The 18,737-nt window shown below is 39.9% G+C and overlaps 1 protein-coding gene across 2 annotated transcripts in view; it reads left to right on the top strand.

Annotated features, from left to right (window-relative positions):
• The window catches only part of NEDD9 (neural precursor cell expressed, developmentally down-regulated 9), a 95,370-nt gene extending 78,025 nt beyond the window's left edge, over positions 1–17,345 (top strand). For both annotated transcript variants that reach the window (XM_005016946.6, XM_027451572.3), the window contains 5 exons: positions 10,800–10,901; positions 12,097–12,198; positions 12,612–13,835; positions 14,182–14,271; positions 15,802–17,345. In XM_005016946.6, the coding sequence (XP_005017003.1) occupies positions 10,800–10,901; positions 12,097–12,198; positions 12,612–13,835; positions 14,182–14,271; positions 15,802–16,311 (2,028 nt within the window). In that variant the 3' untranslated portion in view covers positions 16,312–17,345. The remainder of the gene's footprint in view (positions 1–10,799; positions 10,902–12,096; positions 12,199–12,611; positions 13,836–14,181; positions 14,272–15,801) is intronic.
• Positions 17,346–18,737: the final 1,392 nt, after the last annotated feature.

Here is an 18,737-nt window from a genome sequence, read left to right as displayed (position 1 = left end):
TGTTGTTGTTGTTGTTTTAAAGTAAAACTCCACAGCTTAGGAAACACTTAGACTTCCCCACCTTTTAAAAGGGGATGAAGCAGAACACAAAAGGAACTCATACTCACACGTGAACATCCCTGGCCTATTTCCAAGTGTAAACACGCCCTTGACATGGATCAAGACTTTAACACCTCACCATCCTGTGATCTCCAGCTTTTTCACAAGTTCACTGCCTTCAGCAGGAGGTTTAGGCAAGCTGTGGTTGAGAGTACAGACCTTGTTCCCTAATGGTCTTTATTTGCACTAGAGTCAAGTTGGTTCAATCTACGCGAAAGTGGCACCACCACCCCACAAGTAGCACCACCCTGACTGTTCTGGCATAGGCTTCAGTAGCAAGTCAGCCACATTGTGACGTTTTTCCTTCCAATTAAACAAATACTGTCTTAGTGGGGAGGAAACAAATGACTGCAATGTAACATTTGTTCCAGGAATGAGCCTGCCCTCTCTTTATCATCTTTTTTCTTGCCTAGCTTCACATTTATGAAGTATGAAAATACATATACCTAGCATAGTGAAGAGCTGTGGTTAGCATGGTAGATACTTGTGTCAACAAGCGACAAAATAGTGCATATGCTCCCTTTCTTTTTTTCATAAAAAAATGTTTTTACATTCCAAAATAGAATAATGTCCCCATTTACCCTCAAGTAACAGCTTCCTGTGATAGTTTACTTAAATGGCCCAAGCAGTCCATCTTTTCTTTTACTTTCACATTACAAACTCTACTTCGGGGATTTGTATCCTTTGTAACAAGCTGCTGCTTCAGTGTTAAAGTGTTGAACACACAACAAATTTGCTGAGTGCACCAGGAATTGTAACACGTACCTCAACACTCAGCGCTCTGTTTCATGAAGTGTGCTCTGAAGGATAAAATTCTCTCAAATCAAGTGCAAACTGAATGGTAGAAGCAGCACACAGACATATCCTTAGATTTGGGTGTTTCTCTTGTAACTTCATGTGAAATTAATAAGAGAAATGCCATTTAACTTCATGGGCTTCATCAGTAACCTATCCTCAGTAGTCTCCCAGAAAACCACTGAGTGAAGAAACCCTCATCCATAAGGCAGAGTAAGCAGTACTTAGTCACTGATGTGATTTGTAGACAGCTATTTTAAGAAAAAGACTGCATTTTATTAGGCTGAGTAAACATATGAGCTCACCATTACTCTTTGTTTCTCCCTATGTGTAGCTCTCTTTTTAATCAGTTCTATTTGTAGACCAAAGGCATGCATTTTTTCCTCGTAATATCAGAAAAGGGGCCAGTCCTGCAACCTCATTCAACAGATGAGCTCCCCAGGAACACAAATCTGCCTGCACTGGCACAAGTGCAGGATTAAACCTTAGCTTTAAAAATAATAATAAAAATAGTTTAAATAAATAAATAAGAAAAAACAAAACAAAACAAAACAAAAAAAAAAAAAAAAAAAAAAAACAACAACAACCTTTTGGTCTCTTCCTTGGTGGTTAGACCTAACTGCATCTTTGGTTACATCTGAAAACCCACTAGTCAAACAATAGGTTTGGGTGATTTAAATTTCCCTGCAAGTACCCAGATCGAAGAACTACAGCAGTCAAGCATTTTAGAAAAACTTGAGTGCAAACCTGATCATTTAAAAAGCGAGCCTCATCATAGGAGGAAGTGCAGTTTCTGAGATGGGAAATGAATGGATGTAGACTGGTGTTTGACTGTCAGGAAATATAGTGCTATTGATAACTAGAGGCTTTGCAGGTGCTGGATGATTTTGTAGACAGTTGTTTTGGCAGAAAACTTATTAGCATCAGATTGTCATAATTTCACATCTGTTATGATTTTTTTGTTGTTGTTGTTAATAGCAGTTTTAATATTTTGTGTGTGTGTGTTTGTTTGTTTTTATCTTTAGAAAACACTAAGCTTAAATGAACCTTTCTACCAAAACAGATCATCCAAATGGAATCAAAGTGAAATTAATGCAATTAAATTCTTAGGAGACAAAAACCTTCCATGAGACAGTACATCTGTAATCCCTAAAGAACACTGACATATTCCTATTGGATCTTATCATCACAACTTTTTTTATATACACAATCAGACCTGTCTGAGGTCTAGTCTAATTATTATATTAACTGCATCCTTAATTGCCTGTTGCATTAATACCTGTTTAAGAGGAGTCTATACCTCCCATAAACTTGCCAAAACAAGCCACGTAAAAGTAAACAGCAGTTAGCAGAACTTGTCTGAACACTTGCCTTGAGAAACCCATATAAAAATAGAACCAGAATATAGCTTCTAAGCCCAAGAACCTCTAGAAATCAAATTACACTGAACTTCTTCCTGCTGGAAGCTTTCCTCTGCCTACTTCTCTCAGAGCACCATGATTCTCAACTTAAGTGACTGAGGGACACTTCCCCTACTTCTGCATGTGTGCAGCCATGAGAACACTCACGTGAAATTGAAACTGGCAGTGTTACATTGCAACCATTTTTCCCCTCACTTGGAAATGCCAATTTACCCAAATGGAAACTGTTGACAGGGAAGAGTCATTTCTGAGAAATGTCTCAAATAAAGAAATAAAATATTTGAAGGGAAACAAATAGTTATTGAAACATCCAACTTAAACATTTTCCAAATGAAGATTTCTTACCCCTCCTCCCCCTTTTTATTCTCCTCTAACATTAAATCTAGAAATTTAATATAGGAAGGAAGAAATAACAAAAATAAGATGAAAGTCCTCAAAAGAATTAAAACAAATAATTTGACTGAACCAAACTGATTTATTGTTTGTGAGCCTTCAGGATTTCCTATCACTCACAACAGTAAGACCATTCTCTGCCCTACCTGTCCCAGAACCTTTTCTTCTCATCTTTGTTCTTCATTTCCTCTCATCTTCCAAATGCCCTATCATTAGGCTTCTGTTTTTGAGAGCAGACAATCATGCTATTATCAGCATAGGAAACAAGTGCACATGTTGAATGGTTCTTCATGTTGGAACCTTTTTAAAATGGGAAGACTAAATAGACTGGGATGGCCAAAGCAGGAAGCTGCTTCCAAAACACTGAAGTACCAAGTTTTACCATGGGCTTTTCATTAATCAAAGCTTGTGCTGAAATTTGATCACAGGCTTCCAGATAATGCTTTAGCAAATACACATACTTCTCCACCAGAAGAACTGAGCAGACAATAATTCTGGTAGTTTTTTTTTCACCACAAACATTTATTTCGGCACTCTAGAGTGCATGATTCTTCTATCGCCAGTACTGTAACACATCAGCTCTTTAGTCCTGCTGGCCAACACACGCAGAAATGATGAAATCAGTCTGTCTTAAATGAGTAATTGTCATGGGGATGGCACTGGTAAAACCCTTCACAAGTATATTGGACAAGTATCACTTTTTCCACTTCCCTTGAAAATGCTGATAATTTTTAACTATAAAGAGCTGCTCTTTGCAGTTCTTCTCTTCCTCTCCTCAAAAGTGACACGTCTTCAGAAATATTGATTTGGCTCTTTCTTTTTAATCACATTTTGTAAGGAAGAATGACATCAGAAGCTAGGAATACCCCTTCCCAGTCAGCCTTGCGATTCAAGGCCAGCCAGCACTAGGCCTGTTCCACTGAAGCAAGCAGAAATGTTGCTCATAACAAAACTGGCAGAAAACCCTCAAGCTGATGCAAGTGAGAGCAGGACCAAGTCAAGAAAGCAACATTAAATGAAGAAAAAAAAAAAGTAAAATTTTGTTAATGACAAATGTACTGATCCTTTTTCCACCTTGTACTGCTCATTCAGCAGTCTATGCAAAGATGGACCCTTGTTTGGTTTTTTGATCATGAACACCAGCAGCAAGCAGAAATTCCACACCATAATCCAAAACTACAGCTGATACAAATCAGCACCATTCCACTGCACATAATACAGCACTGTCTTTCTATGCTAGTGGAAGCTTAGGTCATCTGTGTAACTCTATAACTTAAAAAACAAAACAAAACAATACAAAAAAAAAAAAAAAAACGCTTCCCCTCCATGGGTTCATGGTTTGGATCAAGGCCAGCATGTGATTTCACTTTTTTTATTTTAAATCACTTTCACACCTTCTATTTTACATCTTTGAGAATCGTGACCCAGAACTTGCATAAATCTGGTTGAAATAATATGATGTCAAAAGAAGAAAAAAATAACAGATTTTTGTTACTTCTCATTATTTGTATTACAGCATCATGTTTTGCTTCATTTTGCTTTTTTAAAAAATAGACTGGGCGTCTAGTGGTGAGGCACTTCATAGCCACATCATAACGTTTCCTTTTAAAGCCCTAAACCTGCAAAACAAAGCATTTTTAATTTAACACACTGGGTGAGTCAATGATATCTGGACATGCCTCAGCCCTGAGAGCACATACAGTGACAGCAGGAAAGCAGATTGTCATAAGCAATGGTCCCAGACAACAAGTGGACATAAAGCATAGGGGGAAAATAAGCAGGCATTTTAAAAATGCATGCAACGTCAAGGAACAAATCAGTTCTGCGTCAGGGTAGCGTTTGACACAACCTTATCTTCACACATCTGAATATTACTTCTCAGCAAATTTAACAGGGAACACCCAGTTAAGGACAGCCTACACAAAAGCAGCAGTGTCACCACGTGTGTTGATACCATGCCTCTTTCTAGCAGAATAACTCAGTCAGCCTGGGAAGGAGAAAGCAGTCATTTCTATGAATTTCCTTCTGTCCTCTAGAAACAGTTGGCCTCATAGCACTGGAAATCAGCTCACAGTTGCAGCCCGAAACCTGGTTCATTAGAACTGCCTCTACAGGCTTCCCCCCCTCTTTCAGCTTGTGAACCTTGATCAAAAGCTCTCCCAACATTTCAGTGATGACAGAAAGTACTCTACCTGAATATTTTATAGTGGCCTGGTGGTTATTCATTATTTAGATTGAAATAAAGTGTTATGATTTGATTATCCTAAGACCTATGGCAACTCACAAAAACAAACATTAGTAAGCGCAAGCATACTTAGCACATGTGATAATGAAACCACAACCTTTATTTACTGACAGCTGGAAAACACATTGGATATCGTCATGTATAGCAAATAAGATTACTGCATCATACAAATATTTTTGCTCATTTTTTGCAGCAGACAATCCTGAGTGATTTTATAGGTATTATTGTTAGGAAATGCATTATCAGTCACTGGAAATCTTGATACAGCTTGTAAAAGACAGGAGAGGAAACACCTAACTTTTTTTTTTTTTTTTTTTGTAAAAAGGACAGAGTTCAGCCAGCTAGCCAAGTTTTTTCAAATACTCATCTTATCTTATGAGCACTCTTCTTAACACAACCTTCTTGCTGTTCTACTTAGTCATATAACCACCACCCTCAATAAAAAAATAAAAAAAAAATTAAATAGACACCTGGCTTCCTAAGCACATGAAGCAAAACAGAAAGACGTGCTGAGAGGTCGCTCACTGTCTGATCCAGCACAGTTCAGTGGCTCAAAGAGTCTAAGAGAGAAGGGACCACTTTTGGACCACTTTTCCCCCCAAAAAGAAATTCTCACTCTCTTACAGTTTTCCCATATCCCTTTGGCTGTTTCATTTTCCTTACAAACCTAAGATAGTCCAGGTAGCTGTTATATATCTACTTAAGAGCCTTGGGAACAGATTTTCAATAACTGTAGAGTTTTACATTAAACAAACTTACAGAAATACCCTACAACAGTACAAATATGTTACTTTTCCTTTAATTATATTTTGATTATTTTTTCCTACGTCCAAGCTTTATAATGACTCCATTTTATGCACTACCACTTGGTCTTTTCCAGGACAGGACTCCTTCCAGGGCAAGCCACAGCTGATTTAACAGAGCCAGGACTGACAGCTGACATTAGCAGCAGATGCTGGCTGTAGCTCATGCCCTCTGCTGAGCGTTACCCATGGGCTGAAGAGGAGAGCATCTTGGGAGGAAACATATTTCAATGCAACTATTCCTCCAGATTTAAAAAATACATATACAAGATCTAATGCATATGCCTCCTCTTCTTCACCTCTAAAAGCACCGATCTGTTTCAAAAGCAGTCAGCAGGGGTCAGTTCAGAAGGTTCTTGGGATTAATAGGCCGTACTGAGAAATAGCAGTGATTTGGGGCAAGTTGTTCAACATACCCATGCTTCAGCTTTCTCACCTTATAAGACTCAGTAAAGTGTATTTTCCATCATTCTGCATATCAGGTACTGGAGTTCAGGGGAAGAGGCTGAATTCTGCCCTCCACAGTATTGCTGTAAATCCAGAGTAATTCTGTCGGCTTCTGTACATTTATTCACCCTGCGTTCTCTTTAAGCAATGTAAACTACAATTTTGTGCATGTGCAGGAAGCACAGGAATTGTCTTGCGGCTGCCTTAGTTTGGAATGTTCTCTGTTTTAGCCTAACTTCCATTTTAATCCTGGAAGAAACAGAATATCTTTTTTCCTTATGTTTAAGGAAGAGAGTTTTAATGAACCACAAGGCTGGGTATTTTGCAAAGTACATGCACATTGAGCTCTTTTTCATGGTCATAAATATGCCATTGGCATGGAGAAGACGCAAGTAATTGCTTTTGGAAGAGTGTGGTATTCAGCAAGAACAAACTTTCTGTTCAGTTGTCTTTGTTTTTCAGTACTGAAAGTTCAAAGTAGGCTCATTACATGTTTCACCGGAGCCAAACCTGGTCCCTGTTAGTTGCCCTGCATGGATTAAGTGGTTAACGATGTTTTGAGAATGTCGGACTAACTAGTTTGTGGGAACACCATCTGTTTCCTTCAGTGTGTAAACAAGGAAAATTGCTGGTTTGAAATGCAGGATTATTTAAACTCAGATAACCACAGACATTCTTAAAAGAGAAGAGGTAAAAGGAAAAAGAATCCTCTTGTAGTCTGAGGATCAGTGACATTTGCTGGAAAATAAATCCTTAAGTATCAAACAGGGCTGCTATCCCCATTCCACAAGTGAGAGAAGAGGAACTTTTCTTTTGCAGCCACCTCCTTCCTTTTCAAGTCTGTCTTCAAAACTAAACAGATAGCAAACATGCAGAACCATAAAAACTGGTTCAACAATGCATTGAAAGGGCTGAGCACTCCATTCAGAAGAACAAAGTTCATTTAATAGATTTGTGGGTGAATACCCCAAATCAGAATTTTCTTCGGAAAGTACTAGGTTTGGTGGCTTTCTTCATCTATCCAGCTACCTCCCTCTTCCTCATTCAGAAAAAGCAGTGTTCCACATTTTCATTTCATTGAGCAGCATGAATATTCTTTTAAATTACTGTTACACAACATTTGCTCAAGGTATGTTTTGGTGATGAGCAGCTTCTGTTCTGAATTGACTAGGAACAAGCCCAGCAGAAGGCATGTTTAACGTAGCAAAAAGTGATGGAAGGGAAGAGGAGCAGAGGTACAACAGGAAATGTTCTTGTACTCAGTGCAGAGCATTATCAGTGTTTGTGGGGAATTTTATGAAATCACTCAGAACGTGTTGTTACTGGAGAATAATCCTTCATACAGGAAAATACACCTGAGTCACTGGGAGAACAAAGTTGACTTTTAAATTATCAACAAACCTTGGTTGTTGCTGGGTGTTGCTGTTTTGTTGGGCTTTTTTTAGAACTGTATTTTCTGTTTTTTCTTATAGCTATTTCAGAAGCCTGAAAAGGAGCAGGCTTAAAAGCCTCAGGCATTTTTACATGGAAAATAAATGCCACATTAAACAGAGTGCACTGCTAAGCACGGCCTTCAGACACGTCAGGTCTCATGTCCACAGTCAGTCATGTAGACAGGCTGTAGTCATGAATCCCCCAAATCAGGGGGTGTTTTAACCTCACGCTGCCTTTGATGACAGCCAGAAGCTCCCAGATAAAGGAGTGATGCTGCTTGACCACTACTTCAGCTTAGTCGAGTCTATGCGAATGCAAAAGTGTCAGAAAGATGAGTGCAGTTGGCTTCCTTCATCTGGCAAGCCTAACTTTAGTGTAGTTATTTAGGATCAAATTGCAGCCATAAATAAACAGCGGCCTTGTACTTGTTTAAGCCTTTCATATGGCATCTGGTATACCAGCCTTTTCTGAAAAATGGGAAGAGTCTCTAAGAATGAGCAACAAGAATAACCACAGCTGAATGATACTACTGCTGTGCAAATGCTGAAGAACTTGAGGTGCCAGAAAGCTCCTACTGAGGTGCTGTGTGCTGTCTCCTTGGGTAGGACTGGAAGAAGCATCTTACATCTGAGGCCTGGAGGAGATCTGGTCAAAGTTTACTCCTAATCTAGATTTAGGATGGAGTTCAGCTTCTGGAATAGATCACAACTGAGCAAAGATTTATAAAGATTTCAGCCTGAGGAATGATGCCCATCTATTTGGAGCCTGGCAGCCTTGTCCTGCGAGGCACCACTCAGCTGGTAAAGCAGAGCTGACCTGCAGTGGTGCACCACTTCTCCCTGCTCCCAGAGCTGGAGTGGGGCCTCTGCCTGCATCTCAACAACAGTCTGTTTTTTTCTCTGCCATGGTCAAGCACTGCCCTGGCATAACAAGCAGCCTGATGCCACAGTGTTCACGCTGGCAAAAGTATTCATAGAGATGGGCAACACAAGAAGCCCTTTGGATTTTTACTTTGCATTTTCTGTTCTCCTGAAGGATGATTTTTAAAATCCCAGTGACTCATTATTGAAGCAAGGCTGTGACTGTGATTTTTGAACTGCTGGAAGGATCCTCTGAGTAAACACTGCTTCAGATCAAGTCCTTCTCTTCCTAACTTGGGTGGAAGGCATTTGACTGGCAGCACCCAACTTAAGGGGAAAAAAAAAAAAAAGTATGCTAGTCAGATCTCTAGCCCTCATGGTCAGAAAAAGCACAGGGAAGCAATGTTGACATAAGTTAAAAGTTTCTCAGGCAAACAACATAATCCCAGTAGTATATGAGAATGGCCTGGGAGGGGTGATGTCTGGAGTGAGCCATTATGGGAAACTTCCAGTAACTGAAGGGAGAATTGTCTTTAGAGTTTTGCCTGTAACCTCTTTTACAGTGTAGGAGGTGACTCTGGGGGAAAAGAAACAGTCTGTAATAAATTTACATTTTTAGATTCCTTTTTAAAAACTCATAAGTATTTAAATCCTATTAATCCTACATCCACTTCAGCAGGAGCTCTCTGATGGACAGTGAACCGATATAGCACTGAGGAGATTGTATCGCTTCCAGTTCCATCTTCCCTGTCCTCTGATGCTAATTCAGGGAAAAGCAGCTGAAAAACAAAACAAAACAAAACAAAACAAAACAAAACAAAAAAAACACGACATTCCTCCCTTACCTTAGGCACACACAGTCAGCACAGTGTACATACTACAGGGCTCATTGCCTTGGGCTACTCACAGCAGAATCACACCTGCATTTGAAAGTGATAGGTGATAGGACAGTCACTGGGGGGAGGGGGAAGGGGGATGGAATCCAGTGTTTTTTTCACAGTATGGTGCCCTGAAAAAAGACTACACAGAGCAATATTTATGCAACAAATAAAAAGAAGAAAAGCCTGCATTGTTAATGCAGCAAAGAGGAGGTAGCAGGTTAACATCAGGGAGTTTCCCTGCAGACCTCAGCCAGGCAACACTCACAGTGAAATTTGGCCAAGACATGAGGATTTCTTATAGCCAAAACTGCTGTGGGATCTTTACTGAGCACGTGGTTGGAAATTCTCTTTCACATCTTGCATACATTTCTAAAGATAGTTAAGTAACTCTGGTAAACGATTCTCCCCTGCTGAGCACAAAACCACATCTCATACGGGCCTATGTAATTTGTTATTTTATGCCTTCAGGTTACAGTATTTCTATTTATTGTTGTTGGAGCTAAGCAGCAGCGGCAGAGGTTAAGCTGTATTTCTACTATAAAGTTAGCTCTTCTGGGGGTTAGGTAATATCATTTCTTTTATACCACACTATACTGAAATTCTGGCATTCATATGCCTTCCAAGATGTAAGGCATTTATTTTTCACCAAAATTTATTTGAAGTCATTGTGGCAGTTAATGGTTTAGAAAATGCCAAAAATGTAAATTCTAAGCTTTTTTCAGAGATTGCTCTCATATTGCGTACTTAAAGAATGGCTTAACATTTCCTATCTCTTAGCCACTAATATAGACAAACCACATGGAGACAGCATAATTAAATGCCCCACTTTGGTAGGTTTAAGCATAGCTTTTCTAGGTAAAGAATTTTCAAAGCCACAGCTCACACTCAGTTATTCAGGATGTTGTCCTGTGGGGCACAGTAACATGGGACATTCTGCTGGAGTAGGTAGAAAATACTTCCATGAACAAAGGAGGAAGACTCCCATTGTATTTGGAGCCTCTGTCAGTAAGTGGGAACACTCAACACGTCAGTAGGATTAGCAAGGTGTGTATAGCCTTGATCTCAGTGAGATGGTGGTATGACCATCACATCGTGTGGTCTGTGCTAACTGGCTGTCAACAAGAGGAAGGGACAAAGTTCTCTTATATCTCTGAAAGAGAAACTGCTTGACAAATAGGAGATAAACAAGCAGCCATGTCAGAAGTGGTCTGGAAGAAATAGATCGTACATTTATAGCTACTGATGGTCACTTTGCTGAGTTCAACCGTGAGAAATATATGTAGACTTGTGTTACTGACATTGTCACCTAAAATGTGAATGTTAATAATACCAGAATGCTTATAGTGAAAACCCTATGCATTTACAGAGAGTACATGCCAAAATCTTCAAAGACTTAAGTTTCCTATTCTTCTAACCCACAGGTAATAACTCCAGTCAGGTCAGGCCAAGGTTATGTTTATGAATTCCCTTCCAAATACCAGAAGGATACCTACGACATCCCCCCTGTTCGCCCTCTCCAAGGGGTAAGTACCAATAAAACTGCCAACAGCACTGAAAGGGCACAAAAGATTATTAATTTCTACCAGAAGTTTAAGAGCAAAATGAGTTCTCTCATTTCAGAGAGAAAACATGTTTTAATTAAATGCAATTACTTTTTCACAGAGTGCAGAAATATTTCAGAGTTGTATTTGAAGTTGACTAAGCTCTTGGCAGCACACCAAACACAAAATTCCCATTTGTTTTCTGTATTTTGATCAAACAGAATATCTAAACAGAATAAACTTGCTGCCTGGGAACATTTTTTTTCCTTTACTTTGTTTTTGGAAAGTTGACAGTAATTCATTCAGTAAGGGTAAAATTATCTCCCAGACAAACAGCTACCACACAGGGAATTGTTTTCACCATATGTCTACTGCACCATGCCACTGAACTTGAAATATATCTTTGCTCTGGGGAACACCTTTGGCACATGATCTCCAAGACCACAGGCATCTAGAATGGATGCTTGGAGGACTTCTAACTCAACAGCCCTACATCTCTCTGTGGCTCTTTAATAGTGTAGCTCCTCTAGGGAACAACGTTGACAGTCAATAGTACGTAACAGACTAACACTGAGTGGATGGAACTGTTGGGAAATCTGGGGTAAGAGACATTCAAACATTAGCTTTAGAGCACACGCAGAACCCACTGTACCATAGGACATAACACCAAATGGATTGCTTGAAACAGCAGACAGTTTTACTCCCTGCTAGTAAGACAGCCCACACTACACCTGATAAAGCAGATACATGATACTGAGGAGCAGCCTTAATCTCAGAGGGTTTAGTAGCATGTTCTTGCACAAGCTTATTTCTCCATCCCTCTAATCTCTGTTGGTGAGGGTGTCATCAGTTCTAGTCACATGAATGTAGTGCTCCCCTGTTCACCCCAACAGACATCTGTAATAGACTGGCCTTGATTTAACCTTTGGGATGGAAGTTAGCCATGACTTCATCACTCCAGTCTGTTATCCACACATTTCCCCAAAGGGGTCCTAGCAGAGCATAATTCCTCCTAACTGTCCAAAATACCAGCCAAATCCAAGTAGCTGTCCCACATGAAACAGAGGTGCACAGCTCTGGTCATCTTCAGTCTGAGAGGAAACATGGAAACCAAGAAAACTTGACCTGAGTTTTTGTGAAGTAACTTACTTCTATAACCAATTTATTCTTTCTTTAGGTATATGATATTCCCCCCACATTGGCTAAGGGGACTGCACATTCAGGTCCCATGGGAGAAGCGAAAGCTTTAGGAGTCTATGATATACCACCTGCCAAAGGGGTAAGTGCTAGAGTTTCCACAAGATCATGTTTAAATGAGTTCACGTATGATTCTGAAGGAAAATGAGATTCAGTACTTTAAAGGTTTCCTTAAGCTTTTAAGGTTTTTGTTAAAACTGATGACGTGAAGCACTGTATCAAAACTTAACGTTATGGAGTGTGAACTGGTCATTAGACCTAGATTTTCGTTGTGGCAGCATGCGGCCTTCTTGGATTTTGCTGCCCATGAGAATTTGCATCAAGACAAAGATTAAAAAGTGAGATATTAAAACTGATGCTCCATCAAACTCAGAATGTCTGACTCCACGGAATTCAATAGCAGATCTTCCATCCAAACATTCAATTTGCCATATGGAAGATGTAAATTATTTTGCTATTCTAGCCAAAGGTCTCATGGTTTGCTTTCTGTTTCAGATCTATGCTATACCTCCATCTGCATGCCGAGATGATACAGGCCTGAGGGAAAATTTGCAGGATTTTTCATCTCCAATGGGGCACAGTGCAAGACCAGAAGGAGTGTATGATATTCCTCCTCCTATCACCAAAGCAGCTGGGAAAGAACTTAACAAGAAATTTTCTTCCGAGGGCCTTTTACTGACTGATGGAGTAACACACAAACAGAATGTTTATGACATCCCTGTGAACCATCAAAACCATTTTCTTGGACAGCAAATTGCACCTCAGAAAGATGTTTATGATACCCCAAGGGGAATTGCATTCCCAGGACAACAGACAGGACTCATTGAAAGTCTGGTCTCAGAAGGAAGAGAAGGTGTATATGATGTGCCACCACCAATTTTCCAAGACACTAAAGGCTTACAGGATGTGACTGATGGGATAAATAGGTTGTCTTTCTCCAGCACAGGAAGCACAAGGAGTAACATGTCCACATCTTCAACAGTGTCAAAAGACTCTTCTTTGTCAGCATCAACTGCACAGGACAAAAGACTAATCCTTGATCCAGACACTGCTATAGAGAGACTTTATCACCTTCAGCAGATGGTGGAGACAGCTGTCAATAACCTCATGGCCTTCACTACAGCAGACTGGCGGTCTTACGGACATATGGAGAAACACATTAATGAAATTCATGCTGCTGTGGATAAGGTAGAGCAGTCACTGCTGGAATACCTTCAGTTTGCAAAAGGGTCGGCAGCCAATGCTTCCTGTCTGTCTGAGTTCAGCCTCTACAACAAAATGAAGAGGGAGGTGCAAAGGCTGGAGGACTCTCACCAGATCCTTACCCAAACCAGCCATGACTTGAACAGCTACAACTGGTCTTTGAATGTTCTAGCTGTCAACAGACTGCAGAACAAGTGTGACGACCTAGACCGGTTTGTTATGGTGGCAAAGACAGTCCCGGACGATGCCAAGCAGCTGACCACCACCATCAGCGTCAATGCTGAGGTGCTCTTCAAACAGGTGTTGAGCAGCTCCCATTTCAGGAACATACCAGAGAATATGAACGCTCCTGACTACGTATATAACAATCCTCATATGCTACATCATGGAGAAAAAACACAGAATCGCTGTGGTTCCCTCCCTCCGCTCCTGAGTAAAGGTCAGCACCCTCACAATACCACCAGCGAGAGCTTAGAAAAGAGCTGGATGGATGACTACGATTATGTTCATCTTCAGGTAGGTAAACCCAACACCTTGTTCTGTGCAAGACTAGGTAAAAGTTGTTGGTGCTTCTTTTTGCAAAAGCTGTATGCAGAAAAATAGTAAGTAGATTGTCACACTAAGACATGTTCAGGAGTAATTTCACCAGGGTGATTACTAGCTCTCAAATAAGACTGTCACACAGGCAACAGCAATAGCCTTTTACTTCAGCTATGCTATCCTTTTCTTCTCCCTGCTCTCAGGGATCTACTGTCACTGATAAAGTCAATACAAAGAAGCCTGCTATTTGGCCTATAAGTTGTCATTTAGCTCAGGAACAGTTTTGATTTAACACAGTGTCTTCTTACATTATGCAAAACAGGGGAAAGAAGAGTTTGAGAGGCAACAGAAGGAGCTGCTGGAAAAAGAAAATATCATCAAGCAGAGCAAAATGGAGCTAGAACACCATCAGGTACGTTTGCTGAGGCGCAATAATCACACTGAAATGTAGTATTCTTGCATATATGGAGTACTGGTCAAATATAACAGGAGAGGCCCTTGCCTTAGCACTGTGCAACTGCTAGCACCTTGGCAGTGAGACATGCCTGAGTGCCAGAACACACAGCTAGGAAGTCCCAGATAGCTGGGACTGTGTCTTGGCTAGACAGTGAACCCAGGTTAGCTTCTTTCCAAGCCAGATTTGTGCCAGTCAAGCTCCACCATGAACAGATTTAGGAATGCAAAGGACAAAGACACATACTGTCATGATCCAAATGAGAAATGGTGAGCATCAGGATTGCAGCACTTTCCTTGCCCTTGGCATGTCAGCCGTTGCTTATGCCAAAGAAAGCTCAAGTATTTACTGCAGATTAGCTGTTCTGAAAGTCAGCATCTCTGCCCACTTTGTTTCCTTGCTGCCACTCAGTAACTGTGTGGAAGTAAAGCCACAGCTCTTGGTGTTTGGAATGACATCTCTTGTGACACAAATAAGCCTTTCCCTTGAAAACAATTTCCAACTATCTCAGTTTAAGAGATCAGTTATCTTTTTTATTACAGCACACCACTGTGGCAGGCTCACTGTGTACATGTAATAGAAAGCAGTCCCTATCTCCAAAAGTTCTCCTCCAAAAGAGAAGCAGACTTCTGTAGCGTCATATAGTGGGTCAGTCACAAAGCCAACCTGAGAACTCAATTTTCATGACCCATAATCCAGTGTCTTAGTCACTGAACCACACTGAATACACATGCTGCCTGCACATACATTCAGTGAACAACAATACCATTAATACTGCTTAACATCACTTTAAAGCTAAAGAAAAACAAACGGGCAATATAAAACTGATGACTGTCATTGCGCCATTAATCCTTCAGTAGATTACTGCCACGTGATATGGCAGCAAATTTTACATTAAAGAAACAAAAGAGCTCAGAACATTCCTGTTTCCCCCACTTTTGGTGGGGAGGACAACAGTAAGACACCTCATGTTCTGCATTTCATGCTGAGCATATTAAACTTTTGCTTCATCAGCACTTAAACTGAAGTGCCTGTCTTTATTTTCCCATTTCTTTTTGTTTTCTTTAAAAGCAATTAGGAGCCAAGAATTGAAGGTTTGTCATCTCAAAACCCCACAGAAATGGCAGGTTTTTAAAGATTGCATAACTGTCATTGCCAGTTGGATCCATCCCTCATTTACGATTTCAGCATATTCTAAATGAGAAACAGCCTGCAAATTCAGTAGGCTTCTGAATGCAAATGGAATGTTTTTAACATTTTTTTTTCTTCTGAACTCTGTTTGGCTTTATGTTAACAAAAGCTCTCCCTCATTCTCTACCCTCACTCTCCAACGTAAGATATTGTTAAGAACATGTACACTAGTTTTTATTCAGTGTGACACTAATCTAGGATACCTGTTTTACTGTTCTGAGGCATAAGGTATAATTGTAATACTTAACCTCTTTATAGGAACATTATTTGAAGAGAAACTTTTTATTTGTCTTTCAGATCAATCAGTTTCAACAGCTGGAGCAAGAGATCACAAAGCCTGTAGAGAACGACATTTCGAAATGGAAGCCACCTCAAGCTCTCCAGATTGCAAACAGCACTGCTGCCTCTCATGACAGAAAGCCGCTTTTATTCTACTCTGACCAATATGAGACTCATTTCAATTACCTCCTAAACACCATCGATGCCTTTTTCAGTTGCGTCAACAGTTCTCAGCCCCCCCGAATCTTTGTTGCCCACAGCAAACTCGTCATTTTGAGTGCTCACAAACTTGTGTTTATTGGAGACACGCTCACACGGCAAGTGACGGCTCAGGACATACGCAACAGAGTGAGGAACTCCAGCGACCAGTTGTGTGAACTGCTGAAGAGCATCGTGATGGCTACAAAGATGGCTGCCTTGCATTACCCTAACACCGCTGCGCTGCAGGAGATGGTGGACCGAGTAACAGAGCTGTCTCATCAGGCACAGTTGTTTAAACTCTCACTAGTCCAGATGGCATCCTTATGAAACAAAGCAGAACATGACCCATGAACAGTGAAACAGAAAAGCAAACTGGAACTATTTTTATGTAAATGTTATCATTTATTTTTTGAAGATATTTTATATGAAATGTTTTAAATATGGTCTTACGAGTTAGAAAATCTAAAGAAATCACTGAGCTGGGAATATATCTGGCTCTATATTGTGTTTCTAATATACATTTAGACATGTATACACTCTGTATATGTATATGTTGCTACATTCCCTAAAACATCATTAAGCACCTTAAAGTATGTGTCGGGTAAGCAGTGCGTATCTTTTGTATATACTGCTATTTCTTCAGTATATTTAACTGGATGCTACACTCTTTTTGATTCATTCCATCTTAATTTTGGCACATAGACTGGTTGTGAAATCTACTTGTAGCGATCCATGAAGCAAGTGTAATGGTTCTCATAGAACCCCATTCCCTTAATGGAATTAACCTAGTAATTTCCAAGAACTTTAACTACCCTCTCACTGTTTTGTTATATATATGATTCAATCATTCTGAGTAGGATATATGCACAACTGCAACAAGCAACAAAGTATGTTTTTTGGGGAGAAAAGCATTTTTAGGCCATATAAGAAACAACCTTCTAAGAAGGAAAGAACTGTACATATTAAATATTTTATGGCATTCAAATTTTGCTGTTTCTAATAACCATACAATATCAGATTTTAAAACCTGGAGTCTCAGCAACATAGATTTATGTTTACTTTGTATATCCTTGCATCAGCAATTAAAGTCATACTGAAAAACGTTGTTTATGGACTCAGAGTTATCCTGAGAAAATCCGTTGGGCTCATCTGTGAGGCTGCAGATGAGCAATGTCTCAAAATATTAGTCCATCCAGAAGGATTAAGGTAAGGATTGTAATTCATACAGGAAAAACAACAGAATTTGAAATATTGGATAATTAAACATATGTATACATTGTACACAATTTGATGAAGAAATGGCACTTATTTTTTTTCTAGGAAAAATTTGTGGAAATAAATTTCATCTACTTCAATTTTGACTTCCATTCAAGTACTGGCCTTTTTTTTCCCTAAATTCTGTTCCATAGCTACTGGTCCTTCTGCACTACAACATTACCAGAAATTACCTCCTGTTTTAATAGGGCAATTACATCAGCAGTATACACAGTCTTACACAATAATTTTCAACTTGGACCCTTAAAAGTTAAGGGCTGCAGGGACCTTTAGAAACTTAATGTATGCCAGCTGCTCCAAAACATGTATAAACTTGTTTTTATTAGTTGCCTTTTGCGTGCCCCCTAAAATTAAGTCACAGAACACCAGTCGTGCATGGTCCTCAGATTAGAAGCTACTCCTCAAAGTGGGTAATAGGAGCAGCTGAGCTCATAAATTCCAGGTGATTCTGGCATTTTAAAAGCAGAAACACTACTGTCCTCAGATAAATCAGGGTAGTGCCACATTGATGTATTCTGACTGCAGGAGAGTGCAAATTGCTGGTAAATACACCATGACAAGATCAGTAGCACCTAGAAAACAGATATTTCTGCTTAACTTTTTCTGTTCCCCTGTTTGTATCTAAATATCTGCCTTATTGCAATGGGATTCACTGTCTTGAAACAAAACAGTTTCAGCAGTGTATGAAATGTTGCTGCCTTATATCATCTCAGAGTAAAGACTGCTCTTAACATTCATAACATCACTTTAAGGCTCCAGAAGGTCCCCAGGAAGTCCCAGCCCAACCTCATCAGGATCAGCCCCGGTGCTTGGCTCAGGCTTAACATTCAAAGCTCAAATTAGCTTGAGAATAAGGGTACTTATCCTATTGTAACCAATAGCCAAAAAATTATCTGCGTGAACCTGTTTTGTACTTACGCCGTTTGGGATTCGTTTGGTTTTCCTTGTTCACTTTTTCCATTGTATATTCTTAGGAAGTGAAAAAGCGTTCTGAAGCTTAGCTGTTATGCTGATAGTTTATGCTTTCAAAAAAACTTTAATCACGAGCCTGTATACAGATTTCATAGGGAGTCATTTTTAAATCGTTAAATGACTAGGGATTTTTTTTTTTTTTAATAAAAGATGATATTTGGCCTTAATTCTTCTTGTTTGTAAGATGCTTAGAGGACTGTAAAAGATCCACATGAGAACCAGAAGAGCAGCTTTGCTCAGTGCAGCCATCCCCTCCCTTCAACTAACAGTGAGAGCCTCCCTCTTCTAATGTGTGCCAAGTTAAGTGTATCTGGGCTTCAATGCCACCTGAAACAACCATATGGCTTGACAGATCACAGTGTTTTCTGAAAGTTATTTTCCCATTTCACTGCTGCTGAGGTGTTGCCCTCCCTGCTGTCAAACACCCTGGATGTGCAAGAAAGAGAGAAAAAGCCTGTCGCTGGCTGGGACTGGTTCCACGCTTATGGCAGTTTAGCTGCCAACAA

The sequence above is a fragment of the Anas platyrhynchos genome, chromosome 2 (assembly GCF_047663525.1).
Source record: "Anas platyrhynchos isolate ZD024472 breed Pekin duck chromosome 2, IASCAAS_PekinDuck_T2T, whole genome shotgun sequence".
Classification (NCBI taxonomy): Eukaryota; Metazoa; Chordata; class Aves; order Anseriformes; family Anatidae; genus Anas; species Anas platyrhynchos.
The sequence above is the reverse complement of the archived record's forward strand: the minus strand, read 5'-3'. Positions and strand labels throughout refer to the sequence as shown.